At 42.9% G+C, this 20,658-nt stretch overlaps 1 protein-coding gene across 6 annotated transcripts in view; it reads right to left on the minus strand.

The window, feature by feature from the left end:
- Window positions 1–20,658, minus strand: part of VRK2 (VRK serine/threonine kinase 2) — a 37,010-nt gene that overhangs the window by 3,005 nt on the left and 13,347 nt on the right. For 3 of the 6 annotated variants that reach the window (XM_023923087.2, XM_023923090.2, XM_023923089.2), the window contains exons 8-11: window positions 15,260–15,392; window positions 6,035–6,155; window positions 4,217–4,275; window positions 2,866–3,050 (exon numbers count right to left, since the gene is read on the minus strand). In XM_023923087.2, coding sequence (XP_023778855.1) covers window positions 2,866–3,050; window positions 4,217–4,275; window positions 6,035–6,155; window positions 15,260–15,392 — 498 coding nt within the window. The remainder of the gene's footprint in view (window positions 1–2,865; window positions 3,051–4,216; window positions 4,276–6,034; window positions 6,156–15,259; window positions 15,393–20,658) is intronic. The other 3 variants (XM_023923088.2, XM_086875058.1, XM_086875057.1) reach the window with 1 other exon arrangement.

Raw genomic sequence — 20,658 nt, forward strand, 5'->3', positions numbered from 1 at the left:
AAGAAGCCCAGATTACACACAGAAAAAAAATGATCATAATATATACACCCTTAAACAACTGCATCACTTTCCAAACCGGACTTAGAGCAAAATTTCAAGTTTTCATTTAAAGTCCCAACAATGAAAATAAGTGGGTTTACACCTAAAAATGGCCATATTTCATCCTAATGAAATTACAAGTTGGTATTAATGCAATTATTTTTTAGTCTGATTTCTACAAGATTAAGCAAGCAGTGACCTGGCTTTCCACATACTTTGACCCCACATTCCTTTTGCCCCAAGATCAGCACTTTCACTGTAGGGGGAGAAGCTGAAAATTATTTATCCAGGGCCAAAAATGTGGTAAACAAATTTGAGAATTAAAGCAAATAATATTTTATCACCTATCCTTGGTGTGCAATTGGAACCAAGAATTGAGATACAGCCACAGCTACACTTCTTATGCCACCTCAAGATCAGATTCAGATACTATACAGGGAGCAATATCCTGAAATCCATGCAATCCTCTTCACATCATCAAGGGGCTACAGGAGCCTCTGTTCCTGGTGTTCACTGCTCTTCAGAAGGGAATTAACTCCAAATCCCCTCGTTTCCTGTGTACCAAACTGGTACAGGAGGAATCAGACATCAGCTGCAGTCAGATCCTGCTCACAAGCAGCAAGTGAGGAGGCAGTGCCTTGTTTGCAGTGGCTCCCCATTCTGAGGTTGTCTCTTCAATGGGAGAAGCATTTGGTGGAGTAGAGAGGGAAAGGGAATGCTGACATGAAATGAGTCAGGCTGAGGATCGCTACAGGCTGTGCCACGAAGAGATGCATTGGGAAGAGCCTGCCTGCCATCCAGCACTGAAACATTGCATTTTCTGAAAATAGCAACACATTTTGAGAGGGTTCAGTTACCTGCCCTCTCTACTTGTATTTAAGTACTCCTTAAATCCTTTGAATAACCCTAAAATTGCCTTTCTGCAGCTGTTTTGCAGTGAATGTTTAAAGTGGCTCGTGTCAGAACAGGCTGCAGTAATACACAGGTGATCCTGGTGTTCTCACTGTTCCAAGAAGTGAGACACTCGGCATTACAGATTTCCCTGAGAAAGTGCTGACAGATGCCAAGATTTAGTAACACCCAGGCATTCCCTCTGATCCTATTCCTGGCCATCAAACCCAATCCCACTGAATCCTGCAGCACAGGAATGGTGATAACTGACACTCCTCAGCCAGGGATTTCCAGGGGGGTGTGACTTGCAAATATCCAGTGCTGCAGCAGCTCCTGCAGCCCGCAAGGCTGGGATCATCTTTTATGCCACAGACTGTCGAGTCTTTGACCAGGCTTAAGAAGGAAATAGATTTACTATTTATTGTCTGGCTCTGAGAAATCAAAGACTCCTGTGAAGCTGAGATCCAGCAGGATCAGTTGGAGATCAGTTAACCTGATGCTCCTAGTCAGTTCACAAAACAATGCAAACTTAAAAAAAACTTCTCAACTGAGTGAGGGCACAGTGGTCACCATCACAGCCACACAAGTCCCATCACCAAAACAGTTTTTGGTTATTGGTATTTGTAAAAATAAAATAAAAAAAGGGGGAGGGGGGGGTTAAAACCAGAAAAGTCAATGAAAGTGCTAAAGTAAGTATCTGTAATTACCAAGATCAAAACCCAGTGCCTTTTCATTAAACATGAACTTTTGTTCTGCCTTCCACAATACGTAAATAGTGCTGACAATTGGTTTGTGAGGCACTTGCTACAATAAAATCTAATTGTATCATGAGAGAAAGGTGACAATCAGGAGATCATGAAAAAATTACATATTCTCACTGGTGGTTAATTAGCCATGCAAAACCCCCTCAAACAGATATTCTCTTCTATTAGGAATGATTACTATGCAGGCCTACAGATGTCAATACCACAGTCATTCAAATACTTCTTTCCCTACTAATTGAAGGTTGTAAAGCTCTGGTGCCAAGGTTTTGCTTCCAAAGAGCTAATTTATGACTAGAAGGATATTTTATGTCTTCAGTTGCAGCAGCTACAAAACTCAGCAAATCAGAACCATCTGTGCACTGATACTTGAATCACCATTCATCTCGCAGCCTATCAGTCACATTAGTTTGCATCCTGCATTCTTGGCTCACGTACACTTGTGATGGTCCAAAGTTCACCAGGAATATTAAAAATGGATGGGACCCTGACCCTGCCTTATTGCACACGCCCCAGAGCCCCCGCCCGGGGCTGCTGCAAACGGGGACTTTCACAGCAACAACGGGACTGACATTTCCCAGCAAAACTGATAATTACCTCCCTCTCTGCTTAGGGAAGCTGGGCTTTATTAACTTAGAGCACTGGAGGAAAATAGCACAGGAGAGCTGGAAAATCCTGTGCCAGTGCACACTGACAGCCCAGCTAAAGCCACAGGAACATCTCCTCCACACTGGGGCTGCAGGAGGATAAAGGCAAATGACAAAGAACAGCCTAAAAGCAAGAAATGAATTAAATGCTGTCACTAATAAAGGTAACTTTGCTTTTAATCTGGGACGGAGGAAAAGCCTGGCATTCAGGCTTGTCTTCAAGATGTTAGTGAACAAAGTCCTTGACTTCCCCATTATCCTGAAAGTAAATCATTCTCCACAGACCTACTGCTTTGAAGTGAGAGCCTGTGGGTCAAAAGGACTCATGGCAGTTCTTCCTCCTTGAGGGTTGACATTCCACTTTTTAGCAAAGCCAGGGGAAACAGGAATTAACAAACATGGTGTATTTAAGGCAGAAGAACTGCTGTGTCAGTCTCATTTTGAGAGCTTTAACTATTTCCTCCTCTCCAAGAGGGAGGGCAGCAGGCAGGAGCTGTCAGAAATAATGCCAGAGCTGTCTCACTCACTCTGGAAGCCTTAGCAGCGCAGTGATTCCGTGTGCACGCTGCTCCCGTGGAAAATTCCAGAGGGCCGTCGTAGCGCATCCCACTTGACTCCAGGCCATCCAGCAGGATTTTCTTCAGCACTTGATACTTGGGCTTCTCAGCATAAGCTAAGCCAGAAACAGAGGCCAGAAACTTGGCTATTTCACCTGTAGAGCAGATTTGACTTGTGAATTTCAGAGTGTAACCCCAGAAGTTCAGAAAGGATCTCGTTCCAACACGGATGCCAATCCTCCGCTGCCAAACGAGACAACACAATTTCAGCTCAAGGCACCCTCAAAACACAGAACTGACAATGTCTTGTCTTCTTGGGAGGAGAAAAGGAAAAGACAGACTTGGATAAACAAGCCAGACTTGAAGTGCTCCATCTCGTTATGTTCATGCACTGATTCCCATAGCACTGACAGCTATCCAAGGATACAAATTAAAATATTTCATCAGCAAGTATTGATAGTTCTGTGTATAACAGAAAAGTCTTTGCTAGATCACAATATCCCTTTAAATATTAATTACTCTGAACAGTATTATTTTAATCTGCATAAATACTATACTATGAATGCTTGGGAAAAACACAACTTTTTTTTTTTACCTCAAATACTACTATTGTTTTTCTGATTGCATCCCAAAACAGTCCAACAGCAGCAACATTTTTCCATCAAGTGGTTCAAAACACAGGGAAACCACTGAATGGGCAGAAATAATGCTACTAGGAAAAACATATGGGGGGTTCAAACTTTTCTTTCAGCTGAAGACCCAAGTGTATCCTAAAACTGGAGTACTACACCAGATATTAGCATCTGGTCAAATCCCAGCAGGAAAGATTTATTAAATATGTATACACATCATGAATAAATTTCACCTAATACACAGTGCATTCCAATAATTCCAATACAAAAGTACTAGGAAAATAAGGGGATAAATCAAAAATAGATACTGACCTTTGGTGTTTTCCCAGGGTTACTTTAGTATTTCAGGGAAGGAAAGAAACAAGACAAGACAAACTGTGCATCCATTTGCTTTTTCAAACTGTGAGCAATAAACCTTTGGTAGACAGTTGCTTACTATTTCCATACTAACAGCTACTTCTGTTTCCAAGATAGTCACTGCTTCCCAACACCTCAGATCACATATGGCCAAGATCCCTTATGTCACTCCATGGGACACATCACAGACTGAACAAGATTCTTTTTCTTCAGAGACTTTGTTCAATTTCTGGGTTACTTTCACTTCTGTTCTTCTCCCCCCAGAGTCAGACATTGAACTGTGTTTAGCAAGAGGCTGAAGAGCCATAAGGGACAGGTGCAAGTACACTTACTGCAGCTGCTTCCAGGAGAATCCCACCTCAGCACTGAATCTGGGAGCTCATCCATAAGTCTGAAACAACACCAGAGTGCAACAGTTTAACGCGCTTTTGGAGCAGGTGATTCCTCATTTGGGATTTAGGAAGACAGCAAGTCTCAGTTCCAAAGGGAGTGGACCTCCAGGATAGCTAATGATTCACAGGACTGCTTATAAACCCAAATCTTCCCTTGCCAGCTCCATTTTTAACTCTTTGCACACTGCTGCTTTCACCTAAAACTGCACTTTTTCTCTTTGCACATATTTTAAGCTTTCTAGAAGGAAAAAACAAAAACCCTTTGAGTGAAATGGCTTGTTCTGATTTCAGATTGACGATTCCCATTTCTGTTTTGGAATTTAGGTTCTGCTCTGCCTTCCCATCATTTAGCATCAGGTCCCCTCTGCCATGGAGCACGTGGCCCCAACCTAAGTTACACCCAGGCAGGGCAGGGCCACAAGGGGACAGGGAGGTCACATCACCTAAAGTCCCACACGCCTCGTAAACTGTAGGGCCACAGGTGGAATTCCTGTCTGTCCTGAAACAGGAACAAAAATAAGCTTGGCATCAATTCCTAAAAACAGGAATAACACCAGCCCTCATCTTGTGCAGTCCAGCACCCACAGGAACCTGAAAATGAAGATAGATAAGAAGGACAACCTGGGCAAGATACCTATTTCCAGTAATGAAATTCTTTAGAGTAAGAAGATGTTTCTGCCAAGTGGAAGCTGTGTAATTTTCTGTGCATTTCCTTGTAGTCTCCTTTCACTCAGCATCCTGTAAGGCGAGCCATCCAAGGGTTAACGGCAAGGGGAGACTCAGTGGAGCAGCTTGATTGATTAAATTGATTTCCCATTGAATTCTAGAAGTGTTACCTTGCAGGGGGCTGTGTAATGACCAGAACTTCTAAAGGAGAAGTATTAACCATAGCAGAGGGTGTGAACATTCCCAGCTGCACTGGGCCCTGTGCACAGGCTGCAGCCGCCCTTCCCCATGCCGGGAGCTGCGTGCCGGTTCTGGGGATGAGCCAGCCCTGCTGGGCACCTCTGGTGTGACCTGCCCTGCTTAAAAGTTTTCTGCCTCCTGCTATTGGGATGCTACACTTGGGGAACTCCTCTGCTACAGGTGCCACGTGCAATTAATGCCCTCCAGTCCCAGCTGGGAGGGCAGAGGAAGAAAACACTGATCCACTGTTGCTCCAGTGAGCTCCAAGTCACACTGGGAAAAAGGAAAGATTTCCACCAAGCTCCTTAGTGTTTTGGTATTTAATTGTTTGTAATGGTAGTAGGCTTATGTAACATTAAAAACCTACAGAAAAACATCTGAAAACAAGTATCATATAGAAAGTTAAATAAATTGAGTGCACATGTGGAAAAACCTCCAAGAGATGTTTGTACTACGGTCTCTACAAAGCACCCGTGAAGTTTAATAGAACCACACAACAACCTTCTGTATGTGCACTAAGGCCTGTGCTAATTTACAAATGTTTTCTTGGAAAAAAAAAAAAGAGTATTGGAAAAACACACAGCAGACAGAATGCCTGTGTACTGTGCACTGGAATCCATCCTCTCCTCACAGCAGCACAGACATAAACATGCAAGGGAGGGTAGACATGCACATAAAGTTGCCATTTTAACTGCTTCCAACATCTCTCTTAATTAAGGAAAATTGTTTTAGCTTTCTCCTAAGGTGCTGTTCTGCAGCATGGAAAGCTGTGTTTCCCAGAGCTGGGAGGCGGTGAGGATGCTGCAGGGCTCCAGGCCGGTGTGTCCATGTGTGGGGGGGGTTTGCTCTTACTTTGTTTTTGCAGTCTGGACAGCTACAGGGTCCTTGAGGTTCTGCTCCCAGGGCAGCTTCCCACACATCCACTGCAGCATGCAGTAGCCAAGGATTTCAAGGTCACCTCGTCTGGATGGGGCTAAAATGTGGGAAAGGGGGAAGGGAAAAGAGGAAAAAAAATACAATTAAGAAAGGGAACCTCTTCTTAGGAAATAGAAAAGACTTTGATTGAGCTGGTGCTGATGAAATATGAAGAAGCCAAATGGGCAAAGTGTTTTGTTTGTTCAGCTGTATTAGACCTGAACCGCCCCGGCGTTTGGCCACAGGCCACAGACAGGCAGTGACTTGTTCCTGCTCAAGCGAGGGTCAGCTTCCTCACCTCCTCCAACTCCATCCTTCCTCAGTCTGGCCTGTCACATGGACTTGATCCCCGTGGCCTCTGACATGATCCAGACAGCCCATAACTGAGTACCAACACTTTCTCAAAGAGCCAAGCAGTAAAACAAAGAAATAAATGTCTGCTGCTAAATTGCTAACACATGTTCCAGGAAGTCCATGGGGTCCACATTGGTCATGCAGGGACTCTGTGAGAGCAGACTAAACACTGATGGCCTTTCCTGTTCTCCCGCGGAGCCGTTTGAACTCGGATGCTGGGACAAAACTGCCATCTAGTGTGCGCTGACTCCCTGAGCCTGCTCCTGGCTGCAGAGCTCTGCACTGCCCAAAATACACTCACTGCTCCGCAAAGTCCTGGGTGAACTTCCCACTGCTGCTTCCAAAGAGGATTCCAGAGTATTTCAGGAACAACTCTGCACACCAGGCAGACACAAACACAGGAGACTAAATTAAATCAAAAATTAACCCCATCCCTGAGCATCATCTACGCAGAGAAATTGAAGTTAATCAATAGACTGGCTTTTCCTAGAGAAAAAGTGCAATACCAACAGAATTGCTCGTGCTTGCTGCTACCCAGAGGAAAGCAAACTTGCTAAAAATGAACAAGCAGGAGCGCAGCAGGATTTCTTTGACTTGCAGCCTACAGTTTGCACGTCAAGACCACATGGAATCTGCAAAACCAGAAACTGCTTGTCGTGATTAAAGACAGACAGATGTAGAAGTTAAATGTATGCTTTTCCAAAATGAATTTGTGCTTTCCAAGAAGGAAAAAGAGGAGTTCAGACTTGTTTGGTACTTTTTATCTGGTGTAAAGACCAGTAGCTGAGCACTGTGCTGTTAATCCAGCTGTAAACAGATATCATATTTTATGGGCCTTCATTAAATAAATTCCAGAAAGTCACTCGGTGAACTTATCTTTTAATTTAAGAAGTCATCTGCTAAAAGCCACGGTGCCAACACATCATAACTGTTCCTTGTTCCTGTACACACATTACTGCAAAAGCAGCAGATTAGTTTTTATACATTCCCTATCCTAACTGCTGTTAGGCTTGGGATTATTAAAGGCCCCTGGATCCAACACCGCTGTGCTGTCCCTTGGGCGTCGTTTATTTTCTGCCCTGGATTCAGCAATGTCCTAATGCAAGACTTGGCTCCCATATTAAAATAAAAACACAATCTCTACCACTTGCTGTTCTGTAGTGATTTCTCTGGCCATAAATCTCCTGTAACTGTGGAACAATTCCATTCACACACATGTGTTCACAACTCCTTTTTCCATTATGGCAATTCCAGATTAGATCCATATAAGCCAGCGTTTTTGACTGCAGATCCTCTAATTTTCACAATGCCTTTCTGGCACCTGTTTGTGTGAGAGAAGCAACAGAAAGCGGCCTTTTGAGGGAAATTGTCAGAATTCCAAAGGACAGCTTCTTTCCATGGGGGGGACTCATTGATGTGCATCTATAAACAACAGCAAACCAATCAGATTTCAGAGGTTACCCCAAGAGAAGTAATTTTCTGACAGAACAGTCCCAGAGACTAAAGTTTCTTCACAGTTTGGCCATGACTAATGACCTTCCCTCTCACCTGCAGCTCCTGGGACAAAGCCATGACAAACCAAGAGCCTTGGCTGACACCTGCCCAAAGCCACAGCAGGCACAGGGACACAAAGGTACGTGGAGCTGAACATCCCTGCCCAGCAGCAACAGGAAATGTTTCACAGGAGACCTCCCTCCCCTATCCCTTCATCTCCCAGGCCACCACAAATACAGACATCACATGGGGTTTTTGTAGAACCACATGAAAAACATCAGCATTCCATTCTTTAGCTGTACTTGCTTATTTCTCTCTGTTCCGTATAAGCTAAATCCCTCAACCTTTTAAATCATTTAGATTCTTGTTAAAAAGCAATTGATTAATCTTTAACGAGTTAGTATTATCTATGGACAATGGGGTTATTAGATTTTCACGTCAAATAGAGCACTAATAGATAAATTTCAATGATATGTTTACTTGCAAAAATAAATCTGCTCACACAATTGAAGATTACAGGAATTCTTGATAAACATCAACAGAGAGAAATCAATCTGCCTTCACTTTAAATATGACAGCCAGGTGAAAATAAAACAATTCTGCTTGATAACTTGTCACAGTTACAAGAGTGTACACTCCAACCAGTACTTATTTAAATCAAATTCTTACTACTCTGCTAAAAAAATTGCTGGTTTTTTGTTTGTGTTTTTTTTTCTCTTTTTTAATAGAGGTTTGATTTCTGCTTTTCTACTCACAGGATGTTTTTACTATTATTTTAGTCTCATATGAAGTCGTATTTAATGGGAACATACTGGTGGTATCTTATTTCACAATGTCTTTACAGTTTAATTTTTTTAATTTAGAGATTTAAGGCCTGATTCCATTCTCAGTCCTACCAAGATAAATCAGGAGCAACTCAACTGAAGTTGATGAACTCACAACCACATCAACAAAATCAGGGTTTTAAATATACCACAAACATACTCAGCACGCAGGCACAGGGTCCAATAACTCAGAATAACAATTCACCTTAGAAGAAAATAGATTAGGTATCTCTGTACACTGAATTTGGCAGCTATCTCCACTCTAATTTATATTCAGATTATTATTTCTAAATAGATCAGAGGAATCATAGCAGCCACAATATGCTCTCAAAACTCCACTGCTCCCAAGAACTTCTCTGAAGCAGAAGTAAAAATGGAAGGTTTCTCTACGGCCTCTGTTTAGCTGATTTTCTCCAGCCTTTTGTAAAGATCAAAAAGTGACAGATGAAACATTCTCTTATTTTTAATTAGCACTGCTACATGATAATTTCACTATTAGTGATTTTCTGTATTAGAAGCTTTTGATAAACAGGATCATTTTGGTTGCTCACATTGCATGGATGTGCAGTGGCACCTCCAAGTCTCACTGGCATTACAGAACACGAATTTATGGTAACTCACAAGCAAGCAGAGCTCACACCACAGCCAATAATGCAAAAGCCCATAAAGGAAAGGAGGGTTAACATGACCATGGTGAAATACAATCATGATAAAAATGTATCATCACAAACTCAAGGCTGAGATGATTAAAAAGCAGACAAATACAAGACTTGCCAAAAATCACTGCCTCTATTAGGGGTAGGAGAAATGGAAAGACAAAAAAACCCCAAAAAGCAGTTAATGAAGTATTCCTTCCCCCAGGCCCTAGTCAGTCTGAGGAGCTCCCTGCAGCAGGATAATGACCAATGGAATAGTGGGTGGGTCCACAGAAGAGGTTAGAGAAGTCCATCAAATTAAAGATTTGTTTTAGTGCTTGGAGGCCATTCCACAGAGTTAACCAGCCTCAGACAGGGCAAACAGCAGCCAGGAACCATCTCTGCTCTCCGCATGGCTCAAGCACTCCCTGACAGTAACCACCACCACGGATTGCTGGAAGGAAAAATCCATGGCACTGTCACAGCTGGAGCACAGCTCTTCCAGAGAGCCCAGCCTGTGACATGGCAGAGAGGGACATCCTGTGCCAGCCACGCTCTCTCTCCTAAACTGGGATCTTACAGAGACACACTTGATGGGTTCACAGGCATGGAATGCACAGCAGAGCTGCCAGGAGGGAATCACCAGGACTGATGGAACGGCATGTGCTGAAAAAAAGGGGTTGGGGTCCTGCTCTGGGAGTGGGGAGAAGTTTATGGAATGGGAAAGCTGGAAGGTGCAAGGGAATGTCACCACAGATCTGGGTGGGAGATAAAACACTGGTGGCAGGAGATGCTGGTACCTGGTTGGAAGCAAAAGGTTCCAAGCTTGAATTAAGGACATGTGGCAGTGGAGAGGGGACAGGAAGTTTTACTCTTCTTTCACATCTGTGTGGCAGAAAAAAAGAATCACAAAGGTAAGGGCCTGACAAGTAGGGGTGGACAAGCAGCTGAGATTCACTACCTTTCTGAATTCCTGGTGTAGAGAACAACAGCCAAAATTAAACAGCCAATTCCCAGGCACAGTCCTCAGATGCTACAAAGTTGTAAATGCTTCTCATCTTATTTTTGCTGCTTCTGAACATTCCTGGCAGCTTCCAGAGGTGGCTGTAGAAGCCTATCCAATCTTTTCCTTGCTAGTGACTCCTCTTTCACTTACAAACACCTCCTGCTCCCTCCTCGGCAGCGCACACATTTCTAATCCAACTCTCAGGAACTAAACCATCTTTTTATTTATTTCCCACTGCAAAGTTCCACCCATTTTTTGCCAGACTGGTTATATTTTCCTTTTATTATTTAGGATTTACAGTTTGTCCTGTACACAGTCTTTGGGAAACACATATCAAACTGCAGCAGATCAATAATTCATTTGACCGACAAAAAAAAAAAAAAGAAAAAAAGAAAAAAAATCCTGCAGGCTCCCTCTGAATCCTAACTATGCATGGACAGATGCCAAATCAACCTCTTGATCCAGAGCCACTCAGAGCTCTGTTCTCTGGGAGCAGGCTCCCAAAGAATGTGTTTCCAGGCATAGGTGTTTATATTTCTGCACATCCTTTTGCACAAAATGAACCCTGCACATTTTAGTCAGCAGAACAGGAAAAATGGCCAAGCACTGAGCTGGGTTTTTAACAGCACAGAGCAGCTCTGCTGGAGCAGAGGGGAAAATCAGCACAAGGGCTGCAGGGCTTGCCCTGCCAGCAGCCCAAGGCTGGCACTGCCCTGGACAAACGCAGTGTCCCAGTGCTGAGACAGAGCACACGTCACAACAACCCCGTGGGAGGGGCACAGAGAAGCCTCTCCAAAGTTCCCATTCCTGTGGGAAGCAGCTTTTACTACTGCAGACATAGCTATCAGTCCTGCACAGACTTCAGTGGGGTCTCTACTGATGGAAGAGACGGCAACACTGCTCAGAGTTCCTGTGAAACGTTGGGAGAAGGGAGAGGACTCAGCTTGGAATCGATGGCAAACACAAATATATGCTGGAGGGAATCAGCATAGACACTTCATACTCTTATGTTCATCAATGATAGCAAATTAAAACTGGGCTTACACACTCAATGCACAGGACTGGAGTATTTAAAAGAACCTCAATATGTTAAGTGCAGTAAATCTCCAGAGAAATTAGGTATTGACTGCATGCCTCTGTGAGGAGAAAATCTACAAAAATCCATAGGAGTCATTGATCCAAATATTACTTTTTAACACTAACTATGTAACAATTTTTTAAATGTACACTGAGTACAGATATAATTCTCCTTAATTATCAATCAACAAACCAAAATGCAATACTGTTTATACAGGCTGGTCTTTAAAAATGAATACAGTGAGTACACTCCAGTGCGACGCTAAAACCAACGACGCAGCTGTGCCCTGAAAAATCTGCAACAGAATAAAAAGAGTTTCAATTTCAAATACCCACATTGGGATCCTGCCACAGATCCAGGAATGCTGAAGGTGTGGGATGGATCCTGTGGCAGAGGCCAAGCTGGGCCCTACTTGGTTCCAGGAGAGCTCCAAACACAGCTCAAGGATGCAGCTGCCATGGGAACAGCACATCCCACTCGGCCTTAGCAGAGGCTGTCAGAAGAACACAGACCAATCCCACCACCCCCAAAGTGCTTCCCTGCAGTGGCCACTGGTGGGGACCTTTCTGGATCTCAGTGGACTGCACAGCTCTACACCAGGTGAGCTCCACAGAGATCCTGGGGAATAACCCAGCACACAGCTGGGTTAAACTCTCCACTCAACCACAGAAACTCTGCTGTTGACTTAAATTACTGGGAAGGGAATGCATTTAACTGGCTCTGTAAGGAGGGTATCAGCTCCAAGCCATTGCCAAGAGGCACTTTTGAAAGCTAAAATTCCTCATTTTGTTAAAGCTTCAGCATGTCCCTCAAATCACTGCATGCATTCAGTAGCTGCTTCATGAGCAAGTCAGAATGTTGCTACACACACACAGGAAATGCCCTCTGGAAAGAATGTTATTTCTATAAAATAGCACTTAACAATTAGAATGATATTCCTGGAGCATTGAAATAACAAAGTACTCTGAAAAGCTGGGTGACACCAGAATGAAGGCTGTCTCTGCACCTTCCATTTCCCAGCAGTCCTTAAAGACTTTTCAGAACACCCCACCTCACTTTGTACAGGAAACTGTGCCGAGACTCCACCACGAGTGGAGAATCCAGGAGGCTGCTGAGCAAAGAAGCCCTTTGCCCCAGCTGCTGGAAGTCTTTCAGCATCCTGGGACATCTCTGTGCTTCTCAGCCTCACACCACGAGAGCAGGGAAAGCCATTGCTGTGTTCTGCCAGCTGAACCTGTGCAATCTCCAACACAAGTCGCTGCAGATGCAGATTTTCCCTGCACTGCTGAGAGCTCTGCTGCAAATGGGAAGCCCTGGCAGTTTGACCTTAATGGATTTAGGCTGTTTGTCGTGGTTTAACCCCAGCCACCGATTAAAGTAGCACATGGCCATTCACCCCCTGCCCCTCCCTGGAGGGACAGGAAACAGAATCAGGGAAAAAAGTTAAAGTCTATGGATTGAGATAACAACAGCTTAATAAGTGAAATAAAATTTTAAAAATAATAACGAAAAGCAAGGTAAAGAAGGGAACAAACCCCTTGACAGGTGATGCTCAACAGAGCAGCTCAGCACCACCTGAGCAGTGATCAGCCCCTCCCAGCCAACCCCCCCAGTTTATCCTGTCCCTGTTATCCCAGGGGATGGAATATCCCCCTGGCCAGGTCAGCTGTCCTGGCCACGCTCCCTCACAGCTCCTTGTGCAGCTCCTCACTGCCAGGGCACGGGAACTCAGCAGTCCTTGACTGAAGGTGAGCCCTGCTCAGCAACAACTGCAACATCCCAGTGCTGTCAGTGTCATCCTCACCCAAAATCCAAACCACAGCCTGCACCAGCCACTGGGATGGAAATTAACTGTCCCAGACAAAAGCAGGACACCATCAGAAGGCCAGAGCTGGCATTCCATGTGAAGAGTTTGGATGCTCTGCAACGTACCAGATCCTACATCATGTTCTGCAGTCTCTTCCAGCAGGAGCACCAGAAAAATCAGGATTTTTTGTTTCCAGCTATCAAGCAAACACTTTTCAAGTGTAAGAGGGGTGTAAGCTCCCTCAAACTATCTTTCTGAATATTTTGTTTTATGGAGTCCTCTGGTTTTAACCAATTCCATCATGATTTTAGCTCTTTGAGGAGGTTATCTAAGACACAGATTGCAAAGTTTACCTCACGCTTTCTCTGCACACCTTTTGTCACACAAGGCTGTAAAATTCCCTTGCACTTTCAAATAAAAGGAATTAATATCCATCCACAAACACTACCAAACTGGCTGCTGTAACTATCCAACAGCCAAATCCCAAATATTCCAGCTTCCACCCACTCTTCAAAGAGCATCCACATCAAACACCAGCACACAGCCACACCACTCATGCTACCAGGCAAAGCAGGCAGAGCCAGGTCTCCAGAAAACACCCTGCATGCTTGGGAAGGCCAGAAGAGTCCAAAACAGATGCTCTCCTCACCACAAAATATTTTCTAACAGGTGAAATGGTGCAGTTGTCTTAGAAGGAAATACTTGCCAGTCTTATTTCATTTTTCCTAATGACCAGAGTTAAACGACTGCAGGTTTTAACAGCTCCGGCAAATTATCAAGACCCTCTACATTACATGGTCAATGGTCCTTTTAATAGAAAAAGCAATAATATACAGTTGTTTGTGCCAACTAAAACTCGTTAGAAAGTATTAGTTTAAGGTAACAGTTCAGCAGCTATTAACAAGCACAAATTCCTGCAGTTCTCACTCATGACACTGATGCTCACCAAGCTGGCAGCAGCAAACCATCCCTGCTGCTTGAGATGATCTTGGGGGCCAAGGAGGGGAAAGGGGAAAGAAAAGTTAACAAAAACACTCTTTTGTAGCAAGAGTCAAAGTTTTTCAATAATCACCATTTTTTTCACTAGCATAACATTAGAATTGACTTTTTGTCTTGCTGACATAGCAACTAAGAAAGTTGTGTTGCATTGACCATATTGATTGTGAACAATGCAGCCATCAGTGGGACTTTACACCATATATTTTCAATATTGACCTCCCAGTCCCTTTTCCATGGCTCTATGGGTCTGCTATTGGATTTGGACTGCAGTGTAATAAACAGCTAAGGTTTAATTAATGGTAAATGAATACAAGACATAGGTTATGACTTTAACTAATTAGGGAATTGTTGAATTAAGTCTGCCTTGGAATGCAAGGCAGTACAATCAATATCCAATAAAAGGACTATGTATGTAATTTACCTGCAAATGTGTTTCCAATACCATCAAAGTGAGTTTAAATAAGTAAGATATATGAAAGGCTACTGGAAAAAGATTTCAAAAAGTTAACACTTTATGGCTTAAAAAAAGGTTTTTCTCCTTGCAGAAGGAATGTCATCTTGAAATACCCTCCCACAACACAGATGGTGACACTCAGACACAGCTCTCCCTAAAGGACAGTGCAGACGCCAAACCCTTTTCCTTGACAATGCAGCATTAGCAAATCCTGCCTCTGCAGGGTACAGCAAGCACAAACCAGTGCTCCCAACATGAACCAATTAAGTTTGATGTTGAGCTCTTCTCAGGGCTGTCCTGGGCTGCTCCAGTGCTGTGTGTGCAGAGCCTCTCAGGGTCCCTCCTGCTGCCCCTTCCCCCAGGCCTGGGGAAGCATTGCCAGGCACACGAGGAGGTCACCACACCAGGGGCTGAGCAATCCCCAACACTGCTTCTCCTGTGTACAGCAGCTCTCACAGCCTGATTACTCATTCTATAATCACTCATCTGAAATAAAAAAAGAGAAACCTACCTACTCCCTTGTGGGCATCTATGCTGGTAAACTCTATTGTCCCATTATGGCCCTTCCTAGGATTTTCCTGATACTGTTTGTGGTTCCCATTGGGACAATATCTGTAGGAAAGTCCATAATCTGCAAGATAAACCTGGAAGACATGAACAGACAAATGAATAATGCTTTTGTCCTTTGAAAGTATAACCTTTATAATTAAGTCTTAAGAAACTGATAGGTTAAGGACAGCCTTAGATCTAAATTTTATTAAACCAAATGGTGCCTCAGGATAAAATATGTACAACTGGGGGCTATAACAGCTGCCCTCCCCATTTAAATCCTTCCACTACTATACTCTTATCTTATTTCAGAGTCGAGCAGGATTTCAGTCATTTTATTTTGTTCCTGAGCTCTCTGCTCTCCAGGTGGGCATCCAGACATCATAAACTGCAATATGCCTTTTATGCAGCCTCACGTTGCTTATGGGACCCCTTCTTCCCCTGACTTAAGCAGGCACACACACTTCCCCCCGTTTGAATTTTCCAGCAGCTCTTCCAATGCAACTCTACTGTGCAGCTCCAAAGCCAGAGGAAGAGGCAGCAGCTTCCCCCAGCTGGGCTGGACAAGGGGCTCCAGTGCCCCAGTGCCCCAGGGCTGCTGTTCCACCCTTTGGAATGCCACTGTCACCGAGTTCCTACATAAACTACTAGAAGCGTAGGCTAAAGCAAAGCAGAGCAAACCAGCCCTCTCCAAATCAGAAAGCCACCGTAGTAAACCCCTCCTGAATTTAGAATGAATTTTAAAAAGAACCAAACTGTGGTTTCCCAGTTACTCTGAAGCAAACACATGGAGTTCAATCAATGTAAGAAAAAATAAAAAATAAAAAATTTGGCCCAAATTTGACTACACTCACATTCACCATTCCATCCACAGATTTCTGGGGCAAAAGCTGAAAATCATCTAAAAGCCCAGAGATCACTTCTACTGAATTTTATTATATGATAAAGAAAAACATCTTATTCAAAGCTTAGTTTAGTTTCCTCTTTAGTTACAAAACAGTTTATTCTAAAAAAATCTAAAACAAACTTTTCTGGCACTCACTTGCTATTTAATTATGTCACTACTGGTAAAGGCAAAACCAACCAACCAAAAAAGCCTCAAGAAAACTTAACGCATTACTTTGTAGCGCATTCTGTTGAACTACTGATTCCTATTTGTGCTCCAGGCAGCTTCAAATCCTGGGATTGCTGGTCTCTTGGTTTTACTGTTTCTGCTGCAGGATCTGAGCTTATCTGGAGCGTGTAAGCCAGGCTGCAGTGCTCACTTCCTGCAGGGGGGTGGCTTTTAAGATTATCGATGATGTTTCCTACCTGACAGCCCAGTCAAACTGGGAGACAAGATTAAAGACCAGAGGCAGGGATGGCTCCAAAATCTGGGACAGGGCATCAGCTTGGTTGGGCTGACTGATTTGATTTCCTCCTGCATCCCTTCTCCAGAGTATTCCTGATGCTCTGGTGCTGCCCCCTAACTGAGCCCACAGTCAGAGAGCTCACTCAAACTACCCTAAATACCAAGTTCTGTGAGTCTTCTGCATCCTTTGTGGGCTGAGAAGGAGAGAGGAGCCTAGGAGGTGCATTCTTCCCAGATTCAGTGGTGTGCTTTGGATTTACTCAACCACAGGTTTCTGACATGGACAGGAAGATAAAATACCTTTAAAAATTAAGGCTATGCCTTACATGAAAATAAGATTTCAACTGTTTGGAAAGAAAACACCCCCACAGTACTTCTGGCAGCTCTCTGGTTTGGGCTGGGCATGCCAGCTGATGTGATAGAGACTCCCATGTGACAGCCCAGCCTCAGTGATCTTTCAAACTATACCAACAGCAGCCCACCCAGAAAGCAGCCACAAATATTTGCTAGCCAAACCTGAAGTCTGTAGAAGTACCCCCACTTATCCTATCACAGTAACTATGTACTTTTTTACTTTTAAGGCAGCCCCATTAACGCAGTACATTTTTAACCAATGGATATGTTTAAAATACCTTCAGTAGCTGTATCAGCAGGGCAGTTTTCAATTTATACTGAAAACCTTCTAGAAGTGAGAAGTAACTTTAAGTTATCCTGCACTGACTGGTGATGGAAATAAAGAAGCCACTCACATGTAGGTGATCCTGCCATCTGATCACAGCAGTTCTCACAAGTTGGCCATGAGTGTACCAGTTCAGCTTCTTTCTAGCTGGGCCATTTGTCACTTCCATAATTTTCACATCAGATTTTTTTCCACAAACATGGCAGCCTCTCAAGGCAAAGCCTTTTGGCCACCAACAAAAATCAATCCCCTTCAGCTTGTACAAAACCAGCAAGGCACTGTTACAACCTTGCCACAATCATTATCAGAATGACTGTGTTATTTTAAATTACCATTAATTTCATTTCATCAATTCTCATTATAACCCTTTCATCATTAAAAAGATATATAGTTCTTTATAGCCAGTTGTCACTTTTTGATAATGTAATACTGCATGCCCTTCCAAATTTGCTCAGAACATGGTAGAGGTAGCTCATTTAGAGTTTATAGTTGTTGTGGATTTTTTAAGGGTACAGGGAAGGGGAAAAACAGATGAGCATTAAAGAATACTGAGAAAAATTACGGCAGTTTTAGTATGTGTTTCAATATCATAAATATTTTTTACCTGCATGCTTTTTTTGGGAACAGAAAGCAAGTAAGAGCAAAAAAAGAACAAAACAGAGCAGAGCAATCAAGACAAACAAGACACTGGAATAAGAAAAGATCCTATGGATGCTGAAGGTGCAGCAGGGACATAAGCCCACAACAGCTGGGTTTAGCTGTGGTACACTGCACACTCCTTCCCACTCACTTACTTATTTTAACTCCTGTTTTTGTTCAGTTTTCTCTTCTTTACACATCCCAATCTGCACCAGGCTCTGCAGTGCTTAGCATGGTCTGTTATTAATAGATTTTTGTTACAAACCATGAGGCAGATTTCTAAAGTCTTCACCTTTAATTTCATGCATGCATAAATGTGCCCATCTTGGTCAAGTGAATTATCACAGGCTCAAATAATTATTTGTGAGCACAAGCAGCCAGCCACAGTTTCAGCCATCCTCTGCCCTTTTTGTGCATTACTCCCTCACAGTGCTTGGTGTCTGAAGTGCTAAATATCTGCTAAACATACACAATTCTTACAACCTGTACACTTGATGATATTTAATTGCACTGAGCTGGGTAGTTATGAGGCTGGCCTTTTGGATTCTTGTGGTATTCCCTTCATCCTGAAGGACAGAGCAGGAGATTTATTGCTGGAAGGATGAAGTACAGTGACTTTCTCTGTGTGTTTCCATTCCTAGGTTTACATCATGCCTGTAAATAATTAAGTAGATGCCAACTAATAAGAGGCAGATTGGTTGCTAATGGCCAGAGGTGTCAGGTTCAGCTGGACACTGGACTACAAAAAGGGTAAAGGCAGACTGAGGCTGATTTTGGGACAGGAAGTGTGAAGTTTGTGATTAGGACAGAAAGAGCACCTTTCATAAACAAAAGCAGGTTACCAACGGAGAGATGGGAAGGGGCACAGGGCATCTCTGCCCTGAAGGAGAACAGAAAAGATTTGAATTTTTCTCAATTCACCTGCACTTTAGTCTGTCCCAGTGGGCTGAAAAGCAGGAATCACAACAATTCACCTCACAATGAAAAACAGCTTGAAGTCACAATTGCTTTCATGCAACTTTTTCCCATAAGATCAATGCATGATTTCTGTATCTTCTGAAACAATTTTGTATTCTTCTATCTCTGATAATCAAGTCAGAGTTCTATAATGTAACTGTCTTGTCTAAAGAACACTTAAAATCAAGAGTGAGGTGCACATGCAGTTAAAATTTAGAGCTTTAAAACCCAAGCAGACTTGAGCCTGCAACACTGCAACATGTCTGCCTCTAAAACCGATGGGGAAAAAATGCCACAAGGTGATTGTCTACAAGAGGTGCTCTCCCAAACCTTATTTATTTAAAATGCAGATTTTAAGCACTTGTTTGATGACCAGTTAATAGTATCACCATTTAAATTATATTAACGGATTGGAATTTCTTTCAGTCCCTATCAATGCTGCTTGTTCTGCTTTATTATACAGTTAGACCCATGCACCGAATTATCTTTAACTCTCCACAGCCCTGAGACTGTGCTCCACCTGTAATTTATAGGTCTGATGACTTCAGGTATCCTTTGAGGCCTCTGTGAGATTCATGGGCTGTGCATTCCCCTCAGTCCATCACTGCTGCTTTGTCAGTCCCTGTGCAGGTCCGTGCTCAGAACCACTGACTGCAGAATTGATCCTGTGACCTGTAACTCGGGGAATGGCCTCGCTGCCTCCTGCTGAGCACATCTGCAGCTCTTGGAGGTCACTCCATTGGGAACCTCTCCCCATTTCTAACCATCATTTGGAGGTCACACAGTGACAGCACCTTTACTTTATTTGTAGGGGATAGCAGTATGGATTTCACACACCCTTTCAGAAAGAATCATTTATTTGCTATTGTCTAAATTCGCCAGGTTAATTTACAGAAGAGAGAGAGAGACCAGCAGCAGAAACACAGGAAAACTTCATTTTTTCTGTCATTTAGTAACTGTTGGTGTGTTTTCTTACATACTAATTTGTCACTGACTTTCTGCAGTTGCAAAAAAGATAAAGTTTAGTATAAAGGTACACCTGTTTTTCTGAACAGAGATTTATCTCTCTTTACCAAAACAAATTACAGAGTTATATTTTGAATAGAGGTATATATTATTTTTAAGAGAGGAGTTTTTGGTTTCTTTTATAAACAAGGTTCTTTAATTCTGGAACAATTTTAATATATTTTCTCTTAAAATCCTAGATCATAAAGAGAAAGAACCCAGTGGCATTAAATTCTTGGAAAACCTCACCACAGAAATCGTTAGGTCAGGCAGGTCATTTTATTATGCCAACTCCCAGTGGAGCTACAGAAGCCCCTGGGCTTGTATTTCTGAGTTGGAGTTTGCCACAGGCTAGATGCTCTCAACTCCTTATTTATGAGAGTAGGTTGATCATTTTACCTTTTAAAAAAAAACCAAAACCAAGACCAAGGCAATCGAACTATTCACTGTGTTGGCAGAGAGAGAAAGGTGGCACAAACACTTCACACAGGAAGTGTTTAATTCACACCATAGAAATGAAAGCAAATATTAGAAATTCTCCTCATTAGCACTTCTGAACTAGAATGGGAACTTTTAAAAATGTTTTATATAATAATTTTAGTGGAAGAGAAATTTTGGTGCAACAAAATTCTATAGCAAACCTCCCAGCAGTGATATACACTTTGTACATGTTGAGTTAGGAGCTACTCAAACTGGAACATCTACTGATTTCTTTTATTTAATAAACCCT

This window comes from Cyanistes caeruleus, chromosome 2, assembly GCF_971803275.1.
Source record: "Cyanistes caeruleus chromosome 2, bCyaCae1.hap1.1, whole genome shotgun sequence".
NCBI lineage: Eukaryota > Metazoa > Chordata > Aves > Passeriformes > Paridae > Cyanistes > Cyanistes caeruleus.